This window comes from Corvus moneduloides, chromosome 19 (genome assembly GCF_009650955.1).
Source record: "Corvus moneduloides isolate bCorMon1 chromosome 19, bCorMon1.pri, whole genome shotgun sequence".
NCBI lineage: Eukaryota > Metazoa > Chordata > Aves > Passeriformes > Corvidae > Corvus > Corvus moneduloides.
The window spans coordinates 3,290,015-3,313,080 of NC_045494.1; the positions used below are offsets into that span (position 1 = coordinate 3,290,015).

The following is a 23,066-nucleotide window of genomic DNA, read 5'->3' on the forward strand; positions in this document are numbered from 1 at the left end:
CCGGGAGTGTGTCTTTGGGAATGACCTGTGGGGAATCACTTCATGTAGAGCTGCTGGGGAGGTTTTATGCCCAAGTTTGCAGGATTGGAACTGAAAGGAAGCAGCAGGAGAAAGTGAAGGAGGAAGGGCTGCATTCCTGAGGATAACCCAACAATTCTGAGCTAGAAACCAGTAAATGTACAAAAATTAATTTATCATAGCAGTTGGGAGGTGTTGTGAATACTTGCTTATGGAATAATCAGACACCGGGATAGGTCACACACCTATCCTGCTTTTTTCCCACTGCAAAGTGTGTATTTAAATAGATTATTTCTCAGCGTCATGCAGAAAACACCTTCATCTATGTATATGTGTGTGTGAGAGAGAGAGAGAGAGAGAGAGAAATCATTCAGAGCGCATTAAGAATTGGATACAGAATCCCAAGGTTTTAAAATCAGTCATGGTCTGCAGCTTTGCGTGGCTGGCGGGGTTTGATTGCAGGGATTTGCTCTAAGATCAGGGAGAACTGAAGTCCTTAAAAATTCTTTTAGAACAGAATTTTTTTTTCCTTTATCGAAATGAGTTTTAGGCTTGAAAGCAAATTCCACACTCTAGATTTTTTTATTATTGAAAACTAGCAGTAATTTGCATAATTAAAGAATGAAGGAGCATATAGAAAAGCAATTCTTCTTTTGGCACTTAGGGATTCGCTGTTGTAGCATCCTATTTGCTTTTGGGGATTTTTATTACCACTACCCACGGGAGTGGGTAGTGGTAATAAATTCTTCTGCAAGAATTCTTGAATATTATTCCTAGGCAGCCTCTTTAATTACATTTCATCTCGTTAGGCACTGCTCTGTTGCAGGGGAGGGAGTGTTTGGCAATAAAGGCAGAAAACAAAGTGGACTCAGGTGGCCGCAGGATTATTAAACAGATTAAACATGTTGACAGTGCCAAATGGGGAACTGGAAACTCTTCCCTCTCTGGATTTCACAGCTCACAGACAGACATCATTGTCCAGGGCAATATCCCCTGAAACTCCTGAGGACAGATACATCCCTTTTCTAGTGTCTTTCATAGTCATTTGACTTTGCTGTCTCCATTTTCTAGGGAGTATAGTTTACCTTCACCCTGTGCTTGGCACATTTGGGAATATTGTAGAAATCATGTGTTCAGGTTCTTCATACAGTTCTAACGTCTATGCAGCAAAACAAAAAAAAGAAAAATAATTGAATAGGGAATGTTATTATAAACCCCACAAAAGGTCTGTTGAGATGCTCCAGAATATATTAAACTGTTGTCTTGTCCTTTCAGATTCCCTTTTTTCCCTTTATCCTAAATAAAGTTGTGCTTGAGAAAATAATTCCTCCTCAGAGTGAGAAACCACAAGAGGTCACCAAAGAACAGGGAAAAGCTCCCAGAGCTGAACTGGCTCCAGCAAAAGGCCTGAAAAGAAGGAAATCATCCACATTGTTTGTGTGTATATATATTTAGAAAGATACAAACCCGTTAAATTAAACCATTTTTTCAGTAAAATTCAGTATAACATTTTGCACACAGCCCTTTATTCAAGTTTTATAATTGGTACTGATGATAATTTTTCCTCTAATCAAAATATTTTATAATTTCAGGTGTAAAAACAAGTACTGCTCTGCTCACCTTGGGATTGCTTGGCCCAACACTTTGGTGGCTTCAGGAGTGGGGTTCCCGTGTCCTTGGACAAGCTTTCTGCAAAAGGCATTTTTAATCCTTTCCATATACAGCACAAATATTTGTTTCAGGAAAATCTTCCAAATAAATTTACTGTTAGTCATTAACAGGGTAAATATTAAATAATTTTAAGAGGAGGAGGAGAGGAAATGAAGGGAAAAGCAAACTAAAGACATAAAGTAGTTGGTATTTTACTCCCAGGAAGAGTTTTATCACCCACCTCATTTACATCTTTATGAAACATCCCATTTGCCTTGATGCCTTTTTGCTAGCAATGGGAATGATATGAATTTTTTCCCAGCTCTTTTCTCAATAACTATTTTAGCCATTGAAAGAAAAATGCATTTTCTTTTTTATATATTACATTTTTTACTAATTACATCATAGTTTGCCATTGTGACATTTCCGTCACGAAAATGAATCTGAGAGTGCTGATGATCAGTTTTTGCTTATTTACATCTCTTCACTGTTCCCCTTGCTGCAGGGAAGTGTTGCTGCAGTGTAAAGTCACCAAGGAATGACTGAAATCCATGTGTGAACCTCATGAATCCTTGATGGTGTCCCTGGTACAGGGCACCTCCCTGGTTTCCAACAAAACTCTGCTGATGAATTGTAAGCTGGCCCTAGGTTATGGCATTAAGATTGGACCTCTGTCTAGTGAAGCATTAGGTCTTGCTGGGGCTTAGAAATGGACTCTCCTCGTTTCAAATTCTCAACATCCTGGTAACTAAGTTGTAGAAACTAGGAAATTGATAGTCTATCGTAGCATCTATAATTACATGGAAATGGAAATGCAATAATGGAACAAACAAGCTGCCACAATGACAGAGAACATTTCACTGAATGGGAGGGCTTTTTGTCCAGATTTTGACTTGAAATTTATTGGATTTATTTGCTTTATTAAAGGCTTGCTAATGGCTCAACACACTGATCAAAGTCTCCACTTTTTGTGTACATGACTGGAAACCTGAATGGGTCCTTCCTTGAGACTTGGATAAACCATTATTATTTCAGTCTTTCCATCCTTAGTATCAGCTTTGCTGTTTCTGTCAGTGACATCTTCTATGGTTTGTCTGAGATCTGAGCTACTCTGATTCTTCTTGTGCAGGGTCCAGGTAGCGCAGGCAGAACTGAGCATTAATTTCAAACCGCAGCCCCCTGGGCCGAAGCAGTGAAGCTGGAATTTTACTGTTCAGGCTCTTCCTTCCTCACTTCTCACCATCCATTTTGCCGTTTTTGTAAGTGATATGCAGAGTATTACCTGCCCTGGCTTTGGGTTAATTTAAGAATTAGGAGCAGAAACCTTGGCTCAAGGTGTGGCAGTGTGAGATGGCTGATTCCATCACACAGGGACATCTGAAGAGCAAAGAACTGCTGGTTGCAATGTGTGAAGCAGGGACTTTGTTATCATTTTTAGAGGGATTAAGTCATGGCAAGGAGACATTCCTGCTCCACAAATCTCAATTCTTGGGACCTGAGATGGGTTGTCCAGAGAAGCTGTCCATCCCTGTAAGTGTCCAAGGCCAGGTTGGACACAACCTGGTCTGGTGGAAGGTGTCCCTGCCCATGGCAGGGGGTGGAATAAGATGATCTTTTAGGTCCCTTCCGAAACTGTTCTGTGACTCTGTTACTCTGAGATAAGCCCTGTGCAGTCACTCCTTGAACTGCTGAGGCTCATGCAGTCAGAGCTGTGGGGTTTGGAACAGAGACTGGACAGTGCCACGCTCTTGTTCCATCACTCATTCACTGCTTTCAGCGACTGCACGGGCAGAGCAGGGGGTGGTGGGTGGAACTGCTGTAAAGATGAGGAGGGAATGCTGGTATCCATGGGAAGCAGAGCTGTGAGAATCCAGAAGAGACAGCTGCCAGGAGCCGAGCTCTGGATTTACCTCCCTGTCAGGTGTTGGTGGGGCCAATAAGGCATGGACTGTGGCTCTCCACACAGCACTCTGTTCACGTGGTGGCAATTCAGCATTGTTGTTAAATATTTTTTCATTTATCACTTTTTCTTCTTGAAAATGTGATGCCAGGGATGATCCTGCTGGCATCTGGGAACTCACTGAGAGTGAGTTTCCCTGACAACCAAGGAACACATCCTCTAGTGAGCTGCACACAAAGCTTTGAGTTGGCTTGGATATTTTGCCATTGGAGAAGATGCTCCTGAAGCTGTACTTGGGGGGTAGGAGGGGGTGGCTGCAAGTTTGGGCAGGCTTGGATCCTGGTTCCCATATGGGAACAAAGCCGGTCTTACCAAGCTGAGCATTGCAAACAGCAGCAGAGAAGAAGCAGTGGAGGAGAGCAGTACAAGGTGTTAAAGCACTGACATCTTGTAAAGGGACTCATTGCCCTGAAGAGATTGGAAGGAGGAAAGGGAATTTTGCATACTTTTTTTTAAATCCTCACAAATTTTGTTTATTATTGGCTAATGTGGAAAATGACCAATTCAGTCTCTTTGCTCTGTAATTCCTAAGATTCTCTACTACAGATATACACAGAGGGCAGAAGAACCAACATTCAGAGTTATTGTTTTGTCCTATTCAATTGTCTTCTCAGGGAAAAATCAGAATGTTTTGAAAAGAATCAACGAGAACTACTGCAGTTGCCATAAAGAATTACTATTCCCTGAATCATTTCTGTTTCTTCTTTGCATCACACTTCTCATTAGGTTTTGGATAACCTTTTTCATATTTAATTGAAAGTACAATTGTTACTCTTAGATTAAAAATAAATCGAAAGCATTTTTACTGTGAAACTTGAGATATCTTTTCCGAAAAGCACCTGCCAAATTCCAAGAGTCTCTCCAGTGTAGCACACTGTAATTTCTGTAACACTCCATGGAGAAGTGAGTTTGGGCTAAATATATAAGATATGTCTCACCTGTGGTTTCAGGGTAAAAGAACTGGCCGAGATAAGGTGCGTCCAAACCAGAGGAAGTAAGATGATGTGCATGTCTTGTTTTCTTTTTAGATTAACTTTCCTGCTACCAGTGCAGACTAATTTATCTTTAACATTCTGTTTTCCTGGTTGGTTTGCTGCAAGCTGGCTTCCTTGTAACAATACCCTGTTTTTATCCAAGATAATAAGCCAAGGAGTTGGAATGTAGATTGAAAATTAATCCAGGACCTGGAATGCCATCTTCAACTTCAGCAAGTTTTAATATCCATAAAAAATAAAGGAGGATTCAAACAGGATTCTGCAATTTTCTATTTTAGTTGTGGTAGGAAAGGCAAAATATCAGTCTTTTCCAATAAGCTTGTAGGAATAATTTGAGTTTATGTCCCTTCTGTAGCTGCAAAATTGGTTTTGCTCTGGCAATCCAGAAGAGGATATTGGCTGCATGGTATTTTCTCTCTGCTATAGCCCAGGTGTTTCAGATACAAAACTCATGATAGAGCTCAGTGAAATGTCTTGAAATTCCCTCTCTGTTTCCACTAGGACCTTAAGCCAAAGCACAGTAACAGGAATTCACATGTCAAATGTGGAAAAGGTTTTTTTGCATGCTTCTGAAAGGATGGTGGCTGGCCAAGGTGGTGGGAAATAAGGGCTTTTGATAAGGTTATGATAATTTACGGAGTCCAGCCACTTTGGGGCTATGTGCTTCCTTTGAGTCAGTCTGGTTGTTCCCCAGCATTCCCTGGCTGCCCTGTCTCCGTTTTTTCCAGCTGGTTTGCAGCAGGGTTCTCCCTACTCCTCCCATGGCAGCTCAGCCAGGGGATAACTGGGATTGTCACCTTCCCATAGGCACAGGTCACTCCCAGCTCAGCACAGCCAATAAACTCCTGCCCTGTTCACCTCCTGCCTCGGTCAGGCAGCACAGAGCCCACCTGACCACACAAGAGGAACCCTGTCTTCTCCTCAAAAATCTGCCATCTGGAAAAAGAAATTCTCAAACTGAGAGTTATGGTGATGTCTAATTTAAAAAAAGAAGAAAAATGGAAATGAGAGGAGAGTGTCTGTTGCTCATTGAATCTAAGTGCTCAGAGGATGCAGAGAGGCCCTGGTTGGGTTCTCAAATATTATTTTAAGATCCTGCCTTCAGATTCTGGCAATTCCAGCCCATGTTCACTCTGAGTGAGTGCAGTGCCTCCAGGTCTGGAGCGAGCTGCAGGAACAGGAGCCTGCTGGTGAACCTGCCATGGTTTTTTATGGAAAAAGTGCAGGAAACCCCAGAGCCTGGGATTGCAATGCTGTGAAGAGACCTCCCCGCCTGGTTGGCAGATTTGTATCCAAAAAAACAAATGACCTTGAACAAAATTTGATTTTTTGTTTCAAATTAAGCATTTTTCGAACAAGCTGCCAACAACCTGCCCAGTGGGTTTTAAGTGTAAGAGATAAAGCTGGTGCTTTCCATTCAGGGCCTGATTTGGATCTCCATTACTCAGTGAAAAGGAGGATATTGAAATTGCTTTGTGCATCAGAAAAGCAAGATCTTTACCTGAGATCCCATACGTGGGAGCATCACAAAGGCATGGCCAGCAAAGCTGCTCCCTTGGGCCACATCTTTATCTTGTACAAATAATGGATATTGGGATTTTGGGTTTTTTCACTTGTTTTGCTTATGGCTCAATCTTGTGTGGCCTCGAAAGGAGTTTTATGCTGCCAAAGAGCTCCAGCACAGATTTGTCCCAGCAACCAGAACTACCACAGGAACATCCCTTGCAGACTCAGGGATTTAAGCTGAAATCCAGGACTGCCTCTTCCTAAATGTTTGCACAGCACCTGATCCAGATCAGCATCTCCAAGTGCTGCTTTCATGCCAACAAGTAATAACATTGCTGTGTAGGAAATGCCCCATTCTAAGCGGTATTACAAGTTTTTTAATAAAGAGATCTAAATTTCCAAAAATCATATCCCTGTGGGCAGGACATAAGATTTTCTGCACTTACAGCATTGCAGGAAGAGTCATCTAAGCTGAGTATGGTTTTCAAGTGACATGTGGTTATTTTGTCAGATGATTATCTGACATTACTGCCTGCAAGAGTAGATGGAGTCTGTGAATTGAGTGCCTCTCAGTTTTATGGTTTGAAACTCCTCCAGGGAGGGGAAAGTTTGTAACTTCCAGTTTCCAGTGCCAAAGGTGTATGCCGAAGGTGTATGCCAGGCATGGCTTTTAAAGAGATAGATTGTGTGACTTTGAATAAACCTCCACTTCTATAATTTTCTTTATCTATAAAACAGCAATAATATACAAATACTGTCCTTTTGTGGAGCAGACAGAAGAGTAGTTGTCCTGAATTGTCAAACATACGTCAGTGGCACAAAGTAAATTAACCATATTAGAGGTTATTAACCAGACCAACACACCAGATGGATGGGGAAAGCACTTATATCCCAAAGAATTATTAAACCTTATTGGCTTTGCTTCTGCTGGTATAGGGGATTATTTTGAGAAAACAAAAAAAAAAAAAAGGGATATTATCTTGCAGCCTGCATTATCTTTTGGTGAGTCTTACTTTTTTCTCTTCTGTTAACTCTGAGATTTGAAATGCAGCTTACTTGAGCCGTGACATGGTGTCTCATGTGAAATACTGAGACTTGCAACCTCCTGTAAACCAGAGTGTCTGGCCAAGGCAGAGCCCTCACCTGTAATATTCCCCTTTCTCCCTTTTCCAGATCAACCCTTGATTGAAAATCAAAGTTGATTGTACTGCTGGTTTGAAAGTGGCCGTGTTCATCTGCATTAACTCTCACATGTTGTGGGGTTTTTTAATGCAGGTTACTTTTCTTAGTGCATGTCAAAATTTTCTTAACTCTTGCTATGCAATGACTTGAAGAATTCCATTTTAAAAGAGAATATTTTGAAGAGGTTGTTTATATCCTAAAATACCCAGTGTACCTTGCAGCATGGTATTTTCAGAGAGCCTCTTTTTTTTTTTTGTGTTTCAGAAAAAAAGCACCATATAAGCTGCTTTTGGCATGAAAGTCAATGATCTTTTTTTTTTTTTAATTTTGTTTTTGGACTTTGCTTTGGTTTTGCTCTTTTAACCAGATAAGCGTATCTTATCTGGAATGAGTCTTTGAAGGTGTGTCTGTGCATATTTTGTTATGCAGATTTTTGCCTGGGTTTGCCACCTCAGACCTGGCCATTTCCAGTTCCAACTTCCACCCAGTGATCCCTTCTGCCACGAAAATGTGCTGTTCTTCTCACTTTGCTGTTTTTGTGTGTGTATGTGTGTGTGTGTTCTTCAGAAAGCCAAACTGGGGCCAGCTGGTAACAAAGTCATTACTTCAACAGAAGACAAGAACTCAAGTGTGCCATCCAACAATCTGGACAGGGTGAAGCTGACAGATTTTAACTTTCTCATGGTTCTTGGAAAGGGGAGCTTTGGGAAGGTAGGAATTCTTCATAATTAATCCACTCACATTCCTTTTCCTTTTTCCTTTTTTCTTTTTTCTTTTTCTTGAAGAAGAATGAATAAAAAGTTCTCTGAGAAGCAAAATCCAGAGTCAAAAGGATGTGCATTTTTGAGGAAAATGTTAAGAAATCAGGCAGTAAGGTCATTCCCCTAAGGACTAGTAGGCTTCAGTCCTGGTTGGCAGTTTTCTTGGAAAAAATAAAAATAAATATAAAAACTCAGACTGTTGGGCAAGATGGGAACTCGTTGCTGACTTTCAGATCCCCACTTCTTGGCAGTTTCAAGGAAACTAAGTCTACTTTTCTGGCTTTAATACCTAGGTCACTGTGCCCATTCTGGAAGTCACCAACATTGGTAAGGCTGAATATTGGGGAAAAAAACAGGAATAGTGTGTGTGTATATATATATATTTGAAATCCAATAGTTGAGAGAACAGACTGCTATTTTTCTGTCTGTTTGAACAAAATTCAGGTGATAAAGTGCCCTTTACTGAAGAAGTCTCCTGGGACTTAACATTTTATCAGCCCTTCAGCAAGGAGCCCGCGATCAAGCAGCAGGTTTGGGCGCAGGCTGTGTCTGAAATGGCTGTACAATGATCATAATTGTGGGGGTTTGATCAAATTTGTCTATACAAATTAAAGGAAAAGCTGGCTTGCCATCTCTCTACATCTTCAGGCATCTGAGTGACCTTCCCTCCTCAGCCTGGGGGATTTTCACGCCGCTGTTTCTCTTTCCTGCAGGTGATGCTGGCAGACAGGAAGGGCACAGAGGAGCTTTATGCAATCAAAATCCTGAAAAAAGACGTGGTGATCCAGGATGATGATGTGGAGTGCACCATGGTTGAGAAACGAGTCCTGGCACTGCAAGATAAGCCGCCATTCCTGACACAGCTCCACTCTTGTTTCCAGACAGTTGTACGTGAGCTCTGTCTTTCTTGCCACCCTAATGTTTCCCAGACTGTGTGCTCATGGATTTTATCACTTCAGTAACATTTATTATCATCCAACCCATATATGGTAGCCTCTGCACACAGAAAATGGCGAAGAAGTCCCACATGTAATTACCCCTTGTATCTTAAATACAAAAACTCATTTTAAAGAGTTTTCTTCATGCGGTCATTCAAGCAGGCCAGCGTGGCAATTCCTAAATGTAATTAGATGTGCTTTCCTAAGTCAGAGCCTCAAGCCCAGATTCCCACAAACTCCTAAATACTCTTAAAGCTCTGAGGATAGTACTTGAAAAGTCTTAATGGCTGTTATTATATCATGGGGTTATTAGTCATGAATCAGTGTTGGTGGATTTAATTTTCTGTCACTTTTGGGTGACACTGAGGGTTTTTTTCTTTTTTTCCTTATAAATATGTGAAGTGGATATTTGCCCATCACATTGCAAAACATCTCCCAGTGACAGATTTCAGGATGGATCTGATGATCCAGTGTCACTGTGCCAGCCTCTTCGATGGCATGGAATCATTGAGGCTGGAAAAGTCCTCTAAGATCACCAAGTCCAACCACCTGCCCACATTCCCCACAAAACCATATCCTCAAGTGCCACATCCACACCATTTCCCAAAGGAAAACTTACTAGGAAGGATTAGAAATGGCCTCAAAGCAGGAAATTTTGACCACCTTTGATTTTTTTTTTTCATTTATTTTTAGAGACAGATTTTTCAGACTGAGCTATATTTGTATAATTCTTGAAACCATTGAAGACAAATAATCTGTAATAGCATGGCACAAAAATTGGCAAAAGTAGACAGACCTCATCAATCATTTACTCTTGAAGGTTATACAAAACATTCCACTTGCATTTCCTGATCTATAATTTTTTCCCAGTCCTAATAATCCTAAAAGCTTTTTAATAACGTGCTAGTGACTTTCTTTTTTGGCTGATCAAGGAATATCTAATATTCTCTCTAATGTATTTATGTGCCTCTTTAATACTTGATCCTAGGACCGGCTCTATTTTGTGATGGAGTATGTGAATGGTGGGGATCTCATGTATCACATCCAGCAAGTAGGAAAATTTAAGGAGCCACAAGCAGTGTGAGTGTTCATGTTCATGTATTTAAATCATGTCATCATCTTGATTTTACTCTGTAAGAGGATTTGGTTTCTTCTTCTTCCCAGGCTCAGGATGAAGTCCAGGCTGGCCTTTGTTTGTTTTTAAGGCCCAAAATCTGAACTTTGTGGTAAAAATGTTGTTTGCACACATAGACCAAGGGTAGCTGTGCCTTTATTCAAAAATACAGCACAAACAAAGGCAGGAGAGGCTACTTGAAAAGTGACAAGAATTTAAGCAGGGCAGCAGGAAATTAAAGATGTTACTTCATATTCTGATGATGTTTTTAAAAAAAATATTAAAAGGAAATAAAAAACAGTGAGTAGAATACTTCAGTCAGAATTAGTGCTACAGAGAAAGGCAGTACAAATAGACTCAGCATTGCAATATAAATTACAGTTTATACAAGATAATGTATAGCTTGTAAGAATTTCTGTGATGTATTTGTGAGGAGTTAATAAGGGATTAGAAGTTGTTTATGTCCATGGTTCTTTTCAGGTAATTGTACATCTGGCACATCAGTGAGCAACTGAAAATTATCTGTAGCATATTTGAGAGTGAATAGTTCCATCAGTACCATTTTAGTCATCCTCATAATACCTCATCGCCACTTATTAGTGTTTCATAAATCATTTACTAATGAAACTTTAAAATCAAGGGTGACCAACTCCTTTAAGCATTCAGTTAAAATAATTTCTCATTTTGATTTAAGCCATCAGGGCTTGTTGAAATGAGAGGCCTTCTAAATATGAGTATTTCAGATGCAGACAAACATTTTAACAAGTCACTGAATAAAACCGAGATGGTGTCAGATCATCCTTGACTCCAAGCTAATGCATCCTGCCAACACTTGACAAAATCTGTGGTGCTTCATGACAGCTTTTGCCTGTGCTGCATCTTCATCACACGTGTTCACAAACACCTCTGAGTGAGTGTTGCAGAGCTCAGTTGCTTCCTCTCCCTTGTGCTGAGCCTAAAAATTAATCTCATCTTTAAATAATCCTCTCACATATAATTTGCACAGTTCCACAGCAACCAGCTTCAAACAGCCACCAGTACTCTATACCTCTTAACTGCATTCAGCAATTATAGTTTATATGGTAATCATTTTAATTAGCTTGGTGTAATTAATCCATTAACAGGCTGTATAAAGAAATACTATTTCTGCAAATTATTTCATGCCATATGAATTGCAATGTACATTGAGCTGCCTCCTGAATTCATCAATATGTGATTAGAGATAAGGACCTTTGCAGCAGAGTTAGATTAGATCAGTGCAAAAAAGAGCTGTGCTCCAGCTGCACCATTTTTTGTGGCCCAGGGAGCCACTTTCACCTTTTTTTTTTTTAAATTCTGCATTATTTTATCATCAAATACTCAAAATGTATCTGTTAAGGTCCAGTTTAAGTGAAATGTCTTTTATGTCGCCTGTATATATAGACCATAAATTACATATTTCATATGCTATTGTATTATCATATTTTACCATGATTCATTTCCAATTTATTTTGCCAGAAGAAAATCATGAGGCAGTAAGAAATCTGTTGATTTTTTTTCCCACACAGGTTCTATGCAGCTGAGATCTCAATTGGGTTATTCTTTCTCCATAACAGAGGAATTATTTATAGGTGAGTATCATCTGACATAACTAATTTCTGAACTATTTTTAAAATGCAAAAAGGATCAGTTTCTTAAATGTTTCAGTGTATTTTTAAGACAGTTTATAAAAAGCTATCAGTGTAGAGCTCTTTTTGTTGTGTTGGTGCTGGTGAGGTGGAAGGTCTGTTTTACCTGAGCTTTCTGACACCTGTGCTCTGCCCAGCTCAAATGAAAATTCTTGAAAATGAAAAACTTTATCTTTTGTATTTCTGTGTGATGTTTAATAATATTACAAAAGTCTCAGGTGAGGGGTCAGACACAGCCACCTCTTTCATTCATTGTCCAACCCAGAGAAGCTTTTGCTGCTCCTGGATCCCTGGAAGTGTCCAAGGCCAGATTGGATGGGGCTTGGAGCACCCTGGGATAGTGGAAGGTGTCCCTGCCCATGGCTGGGGGTGGGACTGGATGATCCCTAAAGTCCCTTCCAACTCAACCCATTCCATTATCTTAAGATCATTCTTGGATGTCTGCCCGCCTCCCTCCAGGCTGAGCCAGCCCCACATGTGAACCCTGAACCTCCACCCCCAAAGAGCTACAAATATTCCTTATTCAGAATAAGCTGGCCCTAGCTGATCCCTAGCATTAACCTTTAATTACTGTGATTCTTCTCAGAGATCTGAAATTAGATAATGTGATGCTGGATTCAGAAGGTCACATCAAAATTGCTGATTTTGGAATGTGCAAAGAACACATGTTAGATGGAGTAACAACCAGGACCTTCTGTGGCACTCCAGACTACATTGCACCCGAGGTAAATATTGACCCTTTCAAGAACCTTTTAGTCTCTTGAAAGGGAATTGTCCCTACACATTTTATACCACTGGGTTTGGATGGCTGTTTCTCCAGATTCTCCATGGATGGCACCATTTAACTTCTGCAGGTATGCTGGATATATTTGTGAATTAATGCAATGTTATCAATAAGACTTCACTATTTTAAGAAATACCTAGTTGATTGAAAAACTAACTTTTTATGAGATAAGTGCTTCAGATTTTGTTCATTCTAGCAAAAGACTCAAAAAAACCTGGGTTCACCAACTTGTGATCTTAATTTTGTAGCCTGGACATACTGTTATACTAAACTTTGCACTTTGTGAAGTTATACAAACTTCATGGGTGCTGCTGAGCTTGTTGCTGAGATCAGCAAATATTTCACTGGGAGCAAACAATGCTTCTTTAATCTACTCCACAGGTTCACACAGCTGCCAGCACACATTTATTTAAAGGATTGTTTGGCATTTTCAAGAAATCACAAACCACTCACTGGTTTTTGGGAAGGGACTCATGAGGTCTTGAAGCTTTTTGCTGACCTCTCTGTGGTCTTCTTCAAGCCATGTCCTGCAAGTGCTGCACAGGTGCCACAAGCTGCTGCTCTTCACCTCAGGAAAGCTCCTGTCACTGAAGGCCTTTTCCAAAAGCTGTGAGATCAGGCCTTGAGTGGAGTTGTTGTAATAAATCCATAATTTGCCTTGAGTTTTCCGTGACATGCCCATACTTGTGCAGCTTTCAAGCCACTGAATGTGACATTGAAGCCTGAACCAACTGCAGTGGGTCTAAAATGAAAATTTGTCCCCGAGAAGCACAGTTGTGCTTTAAGGCACTGGGATAAACATGAGCTTAGAGTTAAGATTTTGAGTCTAGATATGATTTGTATTTCAGTAGTTGAGGTCTAAAGAATTGAAAACAAGCACATGTGCTGATTTGGATGTAATTCAAATATATGAATATTAAAATCTGGTATTTGTGCATACTGAGCTTTCAAGAGCCTTGATTTGTTTGGCAGCAAATTTGATGCAAGAGGCTGGATCCTGATCCAAGAGACTCAGTCATTCACTGGGTACTGAGCAAGAGGCAGCTCTGGCTGAAGCATTCCTGGATGTAATTGAATGTTTGTTGGAATGGGGAAGATTTATACACGGACAAGTAAATTAGTGTCTAAGGTGAATTTTGTCATCTCCCTGAAACTGGAATGAAAAATAGTTTGTTTTTTTCCCAGTTGCTAATTCATGCTTTTCAGATTGAAATATTGTGTATTATAGGCCCTTGTTTTTTCACCATTTGCTGTTGCTTGCAGCAGGATATCAGAACAACCAGAGTAGTATTTCATTTTCTTCTGTCAAAACATGAATGAAGCCAATATTACAAATTAAAGTGTCCTTTCTGTGACAATTGTCTTGTGCCAGTTAATGCCAAAGAACGTTTTGTCAATACCAGAATGCTCAGTGTGGGTCAATGCTGGAGTGAATTATTTTACTTTATTTGGGAATTTAATATAAAGAAATAATCCTTTCACCAAAACATCCAGTAAGTGAGAGTAGATCAGTCTACTATCTTACAAACAGATTTGATTTTATTTTGTTTAATTGGCTGATTTTCTTTTGTTTCTGAAGAAATGATTGTGACTGACAGATTGCTAACTAGTTCTGTGGTAAACTTCAAAGGAACGTTCCTGTTTCACTTGCAGAGGTGTTTCGGCCCATGTTTCCACGGGCTGAAATTTATAAATTTATAATAGATTTTAATGAGAATTCATTTGCACAGTGCCATTCCCTGCTGGGTGGCAACAACGGAGCTAAATCTAAATGAACTGTTGAAGGTGTCTGGAGTAGAGTCCTTGTGGGTGGGCTGCACTCATAGAGACTTAGCTCTTTTCAGCAGCATTTGGAGAATAACGTGGTGACTCTCACGGGGCCTGAGGGAGCCCACGCTGCCCCTGCAGGACCTGCCCACAGATAGATCAGAGAACACACAGCTGCAAGGACCCTGCAGGGACAGCTCAGCTGGTGTCCCATGTCCCAGCTCTGCGTGGAAAAGCAGGGGAGTACAGTGCTGCCTTCAGCAAAGTGAACCCCCCAATTTGGTGTGCTGCAAAATAATGTTTTCCTTTATTTATGAGTTGGAAAGCTGCCATTTGCTATTACTTAGATGTATAATGGGCTGGAATTATTGTTAATTTTCTTACGCTGTGCAATTTGAGAAATGTGCAGAGGTTAAACTGGTGGGATCCCAGGTCTGACAGCTTCTCTCAGGCAGAAAGTGGTTATCTTGTACAGAGCATTTCCTGATGTGCTGAACTTAAATATTTATGGTCAGAGTGGTAAAATAGCTGTGAAATCAATTAGTACTTTGTGTTTCCTTGACCAGTCAAGAGAGACAGGAGGAGATGGATGTCAAGAGGATTAGGGGGAAGGGATTCTGCCAGCACAGAACCCCAGCATCAGCATCCCTGCAGCAGCCAGAGTGCTGATTTCAAATTTCAGAGGAATTTCTAATTTAAATTCCATTTCCCTTCTCTTCCATCTCACAGCCTCAAAACCTTCAGTTCCAACCTTGAATTTGCCAGGATTGTGGGAGGAAAATAGGTATTTAAAAGGTTTGGAAAGTGCATTTGACTGTTTCTTGTGCTAGTAATATTTATTTCTTTTAATAACTGAGTTTTAACTTTTCCAGCAGACACTATATATGCTCACAAAAGATTTCCTCTTGCCTCTGGGATATAATCTTTTCATCCCAACTGCCTACTAACTGCAATGATCTAAATATTCCTACAAATTGCTGATATTAATCTCTGTGTCCTGCTCTTAACTGTGCATTCCTTGGAGGCAAAATAGAGAAAAAGAGAAAAAAACTTCTGCCAATTTTGCTTGATGAGCGAAATTCCTGAGCTCTTTCTGAGCACTGAAATCCACAGAACCTGGAAAGGCAGAGCTCTTAATACATGGCAACAGATGGGTAAAATGAGACATCTGAAATGCAAAAGGACATTTAAAAGGAAATCTTTTGAATTAATGATGGAGAAGGAGGAGAAAAGAAGGATCCCATCAGCTTTCCACTTCTTCCTGGCCAGTGGAAATCAGGAATCAAAGCTGGAGGAGGGTACAGGTCTTCATTTCTAGGGGCAGGAACTCCCTCACAGCTCTGTGGGTCTGCTCTGCACACTGTGGTGAGAGAGGAGGTCATGTTCATATTGCCCTCATTTGCTCTAAAAGATACCAGAAATTGTACATGCAGATAGAATGACTTTGGCAGCTGCTGCAAGGCAGGCAGGGATGGCTTTGAGTGCAGCAGCTGGGAGGTGACACACGATGAATTCTGGGTGATGAGGAGGGAACTGCTGAAAATACAACGTTTAGAACTTGCTGACTTTGTACCGATGGATGTTTGACTGTACATAGAAAACTTCATGTGCTTCCTCCCACATGTAATCCCTCCCTCGAAGGGAGCATTCTTCCCTCTCCTTTGCACTTCCCAATTAGTGCTGTGAGCAGCTCCCAGGACGAGGAGCTTATCCGCAGGTTCCACGTTGGCCGCGCTCGTTGGGGAATGAACATGGCAAACAACTGGTCTGGGTTTCCCTTGGGCCACAGCCTTACCAGGATCAAGCTGGTGATTCAAATTGGGTGTATTCAGATAGGATGAAAGGAAGGAAACTCCCCATGTACAGCAGCAGACAGTGGCAGCACCACCATCTCCTACATGGAGATAAGTCCATGAAAAAGGTGTTTGTCATTGTATTTGCAGTGGGACCTGTCCAGCCTTGATGGCTGTATTTATGTCTCAGTTCCCACTCTTCCGTCACAGACTGGCTCAGATGAGGGAGGTACGCACCAGCTCAGAGGGACTCTTCTCTGTTCATCAGATGTGGCATCAAACAGCACAAAAATTGTTGTGATGCTGACCATACATTGGAGCGTTTTCCATGTTGATTCTGCCTCTCTTGATAATTCTGTTTGCTATTCTCTCCCAAAGGCAGATTTCATAGGGGAGATTGCATTTCTTGATGGGAATGCTGTAGAGAAGAGTCCAGCCTTGACTTACCCCTTGCTGGATAAAAATCAGCATCAAGTCTGTGCTTTGGTACAACTTTCACTGTAGGACATTGCATTGCTGCATTTAAATGATTTCTTCCTCTCAGTAATCCCATCAAACTCCTTCACAATAGGGACAGAAGTAGACTGTGGGCTCCTGGACAGACCTGGCTGCCAGGTACAGAACCTTGGCAGTGGGGCAGCGTTTTCTTTCTCACTGCTGTGGATCCATCTTTTTCTCATTTGCTAATTGAAATAAACTGATCCTCCCAAAACCACATACCTGGACTGCACTTTTTGTACAAAACATTCTGCCCTTATAAATTAATGACCTGAAAAATATCTCTTTTTTTTTAATATAAAATATTTTTTTCCATAAGGCAAGGAGACATTGTCAGAGAAGGATTGAGGATGAAATGTTTGGTCATCTTCTGTGTGTAAAGGCCAGTATTTTTCCTGGATGAAAATTTGAAAGTGTTTGGTGTTGCAAAAGGCAATATTGATTCCAGCAGGAGCTTACTGGTGATGGAAATGGAAGGGAGAGTAACCAAGTATGTCAACTAGTCTAATATGAAATGAAAGTTCCAAATATATATCTTTTAAGCCCATATTACTACTAAGAGACAACTAATATAGACTGCCTTTATGTAGGGCCTTCCAGATGAGAATCTTGTTATTATCTCTGGTTGTCTAATATATTCCAAAGCACAATTGATTTTTAAATCCTTTGGTTAGAAACATTGCAGTAATTTTTAAGTCATGCGCTGCTGTATATCAGGGAAGGACATATATTCACACAGAGACTATAATTTTATTTAGTAGCCAGGCAGTCCTGCTTTATTGCACTGGTGACTCACTATTTTCCTGAGCAACTATGGAACTTGGCAGTTCAACTTCTCTTTCAGACAACTGAAAAATTTAGGATGTGTAATGTGTACTTGACTTGGCAATTAATTTCACAAAGAATAAAAACATGAGCAAAGAGGAAAATGAATGCAAGCCCCTCTGGAGTACTGCCTGCCTCAGTTCCCTGCTCATTCCAGTGGAGTAGAGACATTGGAGTTGAAAGCTCTGATATTGCCTTCAGTGGGGATGGGCAGGGACTAGGATATCCTGCATCCCTTCACAGTTCACAGTATCCCTTCACAGTTATTTAGAAAGAGATCTGAGGAACACCTGCACCTCCAAACTCCTCCACACCATGACCAAATGCAGCTCTTCAATAAATGAACTCTGATCTCTGAGGAGGCCTCGATTAAAGAAGATGATGCAGGAGGGACCCAGGTGCTGCTGGCACGAGCAGCCTTTCCTTGTGTCAGAACTCAATTTGTACTGCTTTGTGAGTCAGATGTGAACCCAGAGGATGGAAAATACTTGACATTTCCATTAGTCTGAGCAGCAGAACCCCCTTTCTTTTTGGTGTAGCTGGTATTTCATACTGAGTGTCAGAGTCATGCAGCTTGGGAAAACTTAACTGAGCTTTTTGGGGTTTTGCTCTTTTCCTAAATTTTTATTCCTTTTACAGCAGAACAAAAATATAAATATTGAAAAGAAAGGCTTAATTATTGATAGTCCATAAGTTAAGTGAGCCTCATGATTTCAAACTTTGACATGAACTGTAGGATGGTTTTGCCTTGTCTCCTACATTGTGCTGCTGTACTTCCTCCTTTGCCCTCAAATGTACATCCCAAGGACTCCTGAGAGCTACATTTTTCCAAGATATCAGGGTACCAAGGGCGTGGGTGCATTTAGACTTAACACTTGGAAAACAATCCAACTCCCACTGAAACCCGTGATTAGCTGGAGTGAGGATTACAGGATTGTGGGTTTTTTACATGTTTCCTTTTCCAAGGAAATATGTCCTTCTCTGCATGTCAGACATGTACCTGATATGCCACAAGGCTGGGAGCTTGTTAACACAGGTGTTTTTCCTTTGGTTTTCTTTTGTGATTATGCAGATTATTGCTTACCAGCCCTATGGGAAGTCCGTGGATTGGTGGGCGTACGGTGTGCTGCTCTATGAGATGTTGGCGGGCCAGGTAAGATTCACCCTCCTGTGCTTGCTGTGACCTCCTCCTGCACTCCAAGGCTGCTGTTTCAAGGCTCCCTAAAGGTTTAGACCATTACAGGATAGGACTGAAGTCTTTCATTCTGCTGTTATCTCCTTGTACTCTCGACTGACTCAACTGAGAATGTATTTAGGCTTTAAGCTCTTTATGTTGCACCCACATAATCAAGCTCTGCCTTTGAATACAGCTCCTTTGTACTGCAATAATGTTATTAATAGCCATCTTCAGAACTGAAAGAGAGACACTTGAGCAGAAAAATGCATGTCAAGTGGAAGAAATACCATTTAGTAGTTTGAAACCACAGGGAAGCATAATAAGAGTGTGTGTATAAGCTCTGCATTGCAGTTAAGTCCCAAGAATACAGTTCTTGTACTGTATGCCCTGAGGGTAAAATATGGGTCTCAGCACTTAGCAATCTGCTCAGTTACAGACCCCTCATTCTGCAAAGTTAATGAGAGGCTGCTCTCTGAGTCACTTGGGGAGGGAAACAACACTGTGCAGCAGCAAATGGCAGAGAAGTACCAACTTTAAGGAATTCTGTGAGTCTTGAGTTGAAAAAGATTCCTGCAATTGGCTTTCGGTGAGTGTTAGCTAAAGGTAGGCATTTCCCAAGCTTAAAACATACACTTGAAACAAATGCCTTTAAGAGTTTCTCTGCAAAATTCCAGTGGACATTTTAAAAGTTTCAGTGTGTAGCAATTGCAGCTGTTTACAGGCTGAATTGCAAATATTGGCCATCTGAATGCTTTGGAGAAAAGGCGATTTACCATTAGCTGGGCGTTGCACAGGGCCCATATCCTGGGGATTTATCCTACCCCTGTATTTTAAAATATAGTGCAGCCCTTCCTTGTAATAGTCTCAGAAGCAGAATCTACAGCCATGACATAAAACAAACTGGAGTTTAACTGGAATTGAGTGAGGAATGGATATACTTCAGCACAAGGTAATTGAAAGTTAGTCTCCAAACTTCACCCTCTGAAGTTATTTTGCCTGTCTGGTGCACAGTAGCTTTAAAAACTGATTAAAGCTGATCACAAAGATAATCCTGCAGACATTTCATTAACCTGGCTGCCATTCTGGGGACAGAAATGAACATTTCTCCTTGATTTTAATCTGAGACTGTCAAACAGTAAGCTTCTGGGTCAGCAGATATCCAGGCTGCAGATGGCTGTGAGTTTGGTGTGCATTCCTGGACAAGGAGCACTGCTGTGTACTGATCTCTTTGGGCATGGTATTGTCATATCATATAGTAAAAAGTGGAGAATTTAAAAGCATGAGAAGGAAAACTCAAGTTACTCAATTGTGACTTATTTTCAACAGCCTCCATTTGATGGGGAAGACGAAGACGAACTTTTCCAGTCCATAATGGAGCACAATGTTTCCTACCCAAAATCACTGTCCAAAGAAGCTGTCTCCATCTGCAAGGGGGTGAGATAAAATTTTATGTATCATTAAATTCCTTTTTGGCAATCCTTGTGAATAGCTGGGTTTTGCCTGGCTTTGACACAGCACTGTGCTATTTTAAAGTGCAACTTCTGTCAGGCAGTGCTGAGCTGTGTTGTCACTTGGTGTCACTGGTAAGTGCTGGGCTCTTCCTGCTGTGCCTTCTTGTTTTATGGAAAGAACAAATGTCAGAATCAGTAGCTGCCAAGTCCAAAGCAGGATTTATAAACAGGATGATGGTGTGAAGAGTCTCCTCCTGCTTTGCCTCTCGACCCACGGCAGCACAGCCCCAATTGTGCAGGGTGAGATTTCTCAGCTTGGATAGAGATCCTCCATTGAGTCCTCAGCCCAGAATGCCTAATGACAGGATCAGAGCACAGGAGTTTAGCAGAATCCTTTTTAAATGTAGGTGAAGATGAGCTTATGTGAAAATCTTTAGCATAAATGGAAGGAAATAGTGGGGAAATCCTGACCCAGTGGTACCTGTGTGGCCTAAAATTGGTCTTAGATTCTATTTTTTTTTTTTTTTTTTAATTTGGAGGAAAATAATAGATTTGGCTTCAGGGGGTTAGCTTAGGAAAAAAGAATTCATTTGAATTCATTTGATTCCATGTGATTCTCCAGAGCACAATCAGTCTGCAGCTTTTCCAATCCAACGTCTGTAATGGTTTATTTGATGTCTGACATACACTGATAAAATACCACTGCACTTAGTTAATTTGATATTTACGTTCTTCCCATCCTTTGCAACCATTTATGGAGTATTATACATGGGCTCGATATTAGTTCCTTGAAAATCATCAAGGAAAAGAAAAGGTGTTTAGAACAAGAAGGTAAAATGAAAGACCTTGCTAATTTTGGAGCTTATCCCAGTGTCAACGTGCTGGCCAACGTAAAATAAACATGGTGTATTTTTGTAAAGTACATTCAGATTGATGCCTTGCAGTGACAATCACATATTCAAACAGCACAGTCTGAACTTGATGTAATTGCCCTGCTTTCAGCTCCCCTGTTCGCTGCTCTCTGGGTGCTCACGCCAAGGGAGGGCAGAAAGCTAAAATTACCCTACACTGTGAGGTTTAAGGGCAAATTTCTGTGATACTAACATGTTCTTCATCTGCATTAAACTGAAAAATTAATCTCAGGTTTCAGTGGGAATTCTTCCTGAGCTGAGAAGTCAATATGAGAAAGCTTCTGACCCTTGCAGTCAGTGGTACCTCAGCAATCCTAGGACTGGGCACCACTGGGCAAGACAAACATGCCCACTCGGCTCTTGGAATTGATTTGTCTGCTTGACTTCCATTCCACTGATTGAGAGTTTGTTGGGTTTGGTAAATGCAGCAACTTTGGAAAGAATTAAAACTACTGGAATCAATACTCCCATTTTCTTTTATCACCTACTGTTAAAGCAAGGGGATTGGAGCAGATAACAAAAAAGGGAAAGTTGCTGTTAATCTTGAAGAAGGCTGTGATTCCTGCCCAGTGCACAGCCACTTGCCAAACCTGCTTAGAGCCACTTTTATTTTAGGTTCAAAATTGGAATCAGATCAACTCAACATTTGGAAGGAAACTAAAGTGGTAAAGCTGAGGTTTTAAGATCTGTTGAGGTATCACTCCCAGCAGTACATTAATCATATATAATTTGTAAAAGAGCTTTAAAAAGTCCCCACAAGAGTTTAAGGCTACATTGCACAATTCCCAGTGTACACACCAATTGGAAAATGCTGAGGAACTTGCTAATTAGGGAGCACATTAAAATTTCTAAGCATGCCAGGCTGGTGGGTTTGGGGCTGGTTTTTTTCCCCAAGTTTATTTAATCTCTGTGACTGGATATAGTATTGACCAGGATGTCATTAAAAATGCAAGGGAGGAAACACAAATTAGATGTTGTCAGCTGGGTGCCAAAGAATTGGAGGCTCTGTAATGAAATGTCTTGAACAAGCCCCAGAAAAATGAAATGGGAGGGGGGGGGTTGTACTTCATACAGCTTTAGTGCATTGGAATTTATGATGTTTAATTGATTGTTGAGATTGGGGAGGAGCTGTTCTGGAGTTCTGTAAGACTAAACTGAGAGACTGGAGGTGAAATTCAGGAGTGAGTTGTGAGCCAACAGGGATGGCAGCATGTCCTGGGCACCACCTGGACCTCCAGCAGCAACCTCTGCCCAGTGCAAAAAATTTCCCTGGTTCAGCCCCTAATTTTGCTGCTGGTTTGCTGTCTCTGGTGATCAAAAAAGAAATTTCTTCAAAAAATTAATTTTAGCTTTTCAAAACAATTTTATTAGCAGTGTGTATCTTCAGGAGAGGAGCAAGAGCATTGCAAGCAAGGCAAAGTCCCTCTCACTTTCCTTCCAGCATTAAACTGAATCATTTGGTGTTTTCTTCCCAACAGCTAATGACTAAACATCCTGCAAAACGCCTTGGCTGTGGCCTGGAAGGTGAAAGAGACATCAGGGAACACGCTTTCTTCAGGAGAATTGACTGGGAAAAGCTGGAGAACAGAGAGATTCAGCCACCTTTCAAGCCTAAAGTGGTGAGTGAGATGCCAGGTCCTTCCCTCACTAACTGTGCCTGCAGCCCTGCTCCCCGTGGGGTGAGATTGCTGCTGGGGCTGCAGGTCTGGGCCACAGCTAAAATGAGGCAATTTGATAAGGGCAGACCTGTCTGTGAGCCTGCTCGTGTTTGGCCCCATGTGCCATAAGCCAGGGAACTCCTTGCCTTGCAAAGAAGCCTCTCAGTGGTTTGATGGTCACACACTGCATGAGGAGCTGAAAACAGGGAAAATTGGCACACCCACATCAGCCACTTGAGACTGGTAATAAATGTGGTTAACAACTGTCTCCTCTGAGCAACATCTAAAGTCAGGATCTGACTGAGGGATTTGGATTAGAGGGGTGAATTTCCTCCATGGTTGGCTGCCCAGCAAAGGGGGTTTTATTCCCCATCCTACAGCGATGTCTGCTCAGTTTGTAAGAGTAATCCC

The 23,066-nt window shown here is 41.1% G+C and overlaps 1 protein-coding gene across 3 annotated transcripts in view; it reads left to right on the forward strand.

The window, feature by feature from the left end:
* PRKCA (protein kinase C alpha) overlaps positions 1-23,066 on the forward strand; it is a 153,805-nt gene that overhangs the window by 120,637 nt on the left and 10,102 nt on the right. For all 3 annotated transcript variants that reach the window (XM_032128886.1, XM_032128884.1, XM_032128885.1), the window contains 8 exons: positions 7,879-8,022; positions 8,786-8,959; positions 9,999-10,090; positions 11,672-11,734; positions 12,378-12,516; positions 18,531-18,611; positions 19,962-20,069; positions 22,476-22,616. In XM_032128886.1, coding sequence (XP_031984777.1) covers positions 7,879-8,022; positions 8,786-8,959; positions 9,999-10,090; positions 11,672-11,734; positions 12,378-12,516; positions 18,531-18,611; positions 19,962-20,069; positions 22,476-22,616 — 942 coding nt within the window. The remainder of the gene's footprint in view (positions 1-7,878; positions 8,023-8,785; positions 8,960-9,998; positions 10,091-11,671; positions 11,735-12,377; positions 12,517-18,530; positions 18,612-19,961; positions 20,070-22,475; positions 22,617-23,066) is intronic.